At 34.0% G+C, this 3,284-nt stretch overlaps 1 protein-coding gene across 1 annotated transcript; it reads right to left on the minus strand.

The window, feature by feature from the left end:
* Window positions 1-307: 307 nt before the first annotated feature.
* Window positions 308-2,353, minus strand: LOC148198612 (isoleucine N-monooxygenase 1-like). The gene is made up of 2 exons (XM_088091527.1): window positions 1,348-2,353; window positions 308-1,070 (listed from the first exon to the last, which is right to left on the minus strand). The coding sequence occupies exons 1-2, from the start codon at window positions 2,329-2,331 to the stop codon at window positions 441-443; spliced, it is 1,614 nt and encodes a 537-aa protein (XP_087947653.1). The 5' UTR covers window positions 2,332-2,353; the 3' UTR covers window positions 308-440.
* Window positions 2,354-3,284: the final 931 nt, after the last annotated feature.

Consider the following 3,284-nt stretch of genomic DNA (forward strand, 5'->3'; position numbering starts at 1 on the left):
TATCCTAATAATTTGAAATTTAATAAAGTTTAGGTAAGACCGTGATGGCACAGTGATGAAACCAACTTGTACTAGAACTTGACTGTAGAAAACTTCTGTGAAATGGATGTGGCAAACGTGCTTACACACGAGCCACATCATATTGATGGAAATTTCTCCCACGGACAAGAGATTAAGATCCGTAGACATTTGTTTTATTAAGTTAATTTATATTGGAAATATTGTTTATTTTCTATATTTTATTAATGTTATGTTTCTTCGATAAATCTATTCAAAAGAAGTGATACCTAAACTGATATTTATTGAGATGAGTATAATATGATTCTGAAATACTAATACAAAGAGACTCAGTTAAAAACCATGTTGAGTCCTTTTTTACACCATAAGAGAGACGTTTACATTTTTTATTTCACACTCCTAAATTTAAATTTTGGTAAAATTTAGAGTTGGTATAGCTTTGGTGGTAACCTTGGCTGAGCAATGGCTACGAGTGGTTGTGCAAGAAGGATATCATGGTCTGACTCAGAAAGATTGATTGTTGAAACATCGGGTGGTGCAGTCCAAGTGAAGCCATGGAGCAATCTAGCAAATAGCATCACTGTCATTGTCGTTCCTAGCATCACTCCGGGACAACCTCGTCTTCCTGTGCTAAATGATATGAACTTCAGATTTGGTTCAGTCAAAACCACATCATCTGCATCACTCTTCAGGTGGCGTTCAGGTTTGAACTTGTAGGGTTCATTCCACACTTTTGGATTTCTTCCAAGTTCTTGTCTGCTTAGCAATACGTGGCTACCCTTAGGGATGAAGTAATTCCCCACAACAGTGTCACTCATAGAGACATGGGGAGGAATGAAAGGTGCAATGGGATGAAGACGAAAAGCTTCTTTCGAACATGCCTTCACATAGTTGAGCTTAGGTATGTCTGATTCTTGGACCAGCCTGTCTTTTCCTACCACACTGTCCAATTCTTCAACAGCTCGACGCAGTATCTCAGGTTGGTTAATCATCTCAGCAAGTGCCCATTCAAATGCATTGGATGGATTGTCCACTGTTGCAAGCATCAATTCCTACAAACAGTTTGACTTAGAGTTAGAATGATATCAATTTTCACATTTTCAACGTGCATGATATGGAGTCAAATCAGAAATTACTGTATACCGTACAAACTATTCATACGGAGGTTGAAAAAAAGGTAAACGACAAAATGGCAGAGGTGAGATGGAAAATAAAATAAAATATATGTATGTTTTTAAACCTTTTTCCCTCGTGGAATATGATTTGCGTTATAACGTGTTAGTATAAGTAGGGAAAAACAAACAAAGAGAGAAGTGAAGTATATATTACTATGATTTGTGCACTGATCTCTTGGAATGTTAACGATGGGTTATTGTTGGAATCTTTCAGAGAGATGAGAACATCAAGCCAGTCCTCTTGATCAACCTTTAATCCATCATTCCATTGTTTGATTCTCTGTTGAACGATGGGATCATGATACTTCTTGATGATCCTCAAAGCTTCCCTCACTTTCTTCTCTTGGCCATCCAAGTCAAGTTTCCTCAAGCATGGCATATAATCAGAAACAGAAAAGGAATAAATGTAGTTGAGCAAATCGAAGATGGAATCAACATGTTCTACTTCTTCAAAACCGGCTCCTCCGTCCTCTCTACCCTCCCCAAAATACCTTACATTGAAAGTAATTTTTCTGATGAAGTTGCCACAATAATGCCTTGCAGCATTCCTAACATTCACAAGGCCATAAGTACCATCGTTCACCATTTTGCACTTGTTGAAGACGTAAAACATAAGGTTGTCGGCCTCTTCAGTTCTTTTGTCGTGAAGCCATCGGTGCTTATGTGGAGAAAGCAAATCGTTGGTTACGATTTTCCTCATTTTCTTCCACTGGTCACCGAAGGGCACAAAAATTGTTGTTGAATATCCATTAGAAATGAGATCACTGGACATGCTGAGTGATCTTGATGCAAAAGTAGCATCTTGTTTTCTCAAGAACTCAGTAGCAATGGTGGAAGACGTGACTGGGATGACATAGGCATTTCCTAAGCGGATACATGCAATATCAGTGTTCATTTGTTTCATGAGATTATGTATCCACTTATAAGCAGGTTTGCTTGCAAGCATTTCAGGAAGGTTGCCTACTATAGGCCATGGTTTGGGTCCAGGAGGGAGCTTTGGCTTTTGTTTCTTGGAATAAGTCTGAATGAAGTTAGACCTTAGAGTTTTGATCATAATGGTGAAGCAGATGATTATCACAACCAAAGAAGACCAAAAGCTTTGAAGATTTGACAACAGAAGAAATTGGGTGTGGCCCATGGTTTGGAAAAGCTTTGTGACCAAGAAGGAAGAAGTGGATGATGATTCATCACCAAAACTTCATGCCTATTTATAGCCAAATAGTTCATATACATTCAAATTCTCCTTTTTGTCCTATTTTGCAAAATTCCTATTTTTTGTATTTACTTAAAGATTTTAAGCAAATAGTTGGACACAAATACCTTTCAGAATACGAGAAAGTTGTTTTTAAATATTGATGTGCGATCCAATCCAAACTTTTAAGTTGTGCTAGAGTTAATATTTTCTCAATATCTATTTTTGACAGTCTAAAAATGGCATTATTTCTATAATTTCAAATATTTCACAACATCGTCACCCACGTACATGTCGATAATGATTATATTTTTTTGTTCATTCCTAATTGCAAAAATTGGAAGAAATGTATCTCTGATGTGTTATATATAAGATTCTCAACCAATAATTTACTACCACATCAAAATTTATTTAAAAATTAAATTAAAATAATACAAAGTATGAGAGATCATAATAAATTCTTGATAAAAATTATAGTTTATTTGTCAAACTATATTTATTATAAAAAAAATTCAAATAAATACTTGGAGATAAAATATTAAATTACTTATATTATTTTATATAAATCAAAGTTAAATTAAATAGTTTATTAGCATAATTATTTTTCTTAAGAAAAATATAAGAAACTTTAAATCGTATATACTTACACAATTGCAAATATCAACGTCATCTTTTTCTAAGCATTAATCTAAAAAAATATGACTGACTAAAGAAAAATTACCCTCCAATCAAAGTCTTTAAAAATTTTATCTTCAAAAATGCTTCAAAACATAAATAACTTTCATAGAAGTCAAAGTTTTTCAAATACTTTTTAAGTTTGAAGGAATGTATGTTATGTTGTGTTAAAATTGTCAATAATTTAAGGACTTAGAATTATTGAGATCAACATTGTAAGATTA

This window comes from Vigna umbellata, chromosome 5 (genome assembly GCF_029865625.1).
Source record: "Vigna umbellata cultivar VRB3 chromosome 5, Vumbellata_1.0, whole genome shotgun sequence".
NCBI classification, from domain to species: Eukaryota; Viridiplantae; Streptophyta; class Magnoliopsida; order Fabales; family Fabaceae; genus Vigna; species Vigna umbellata.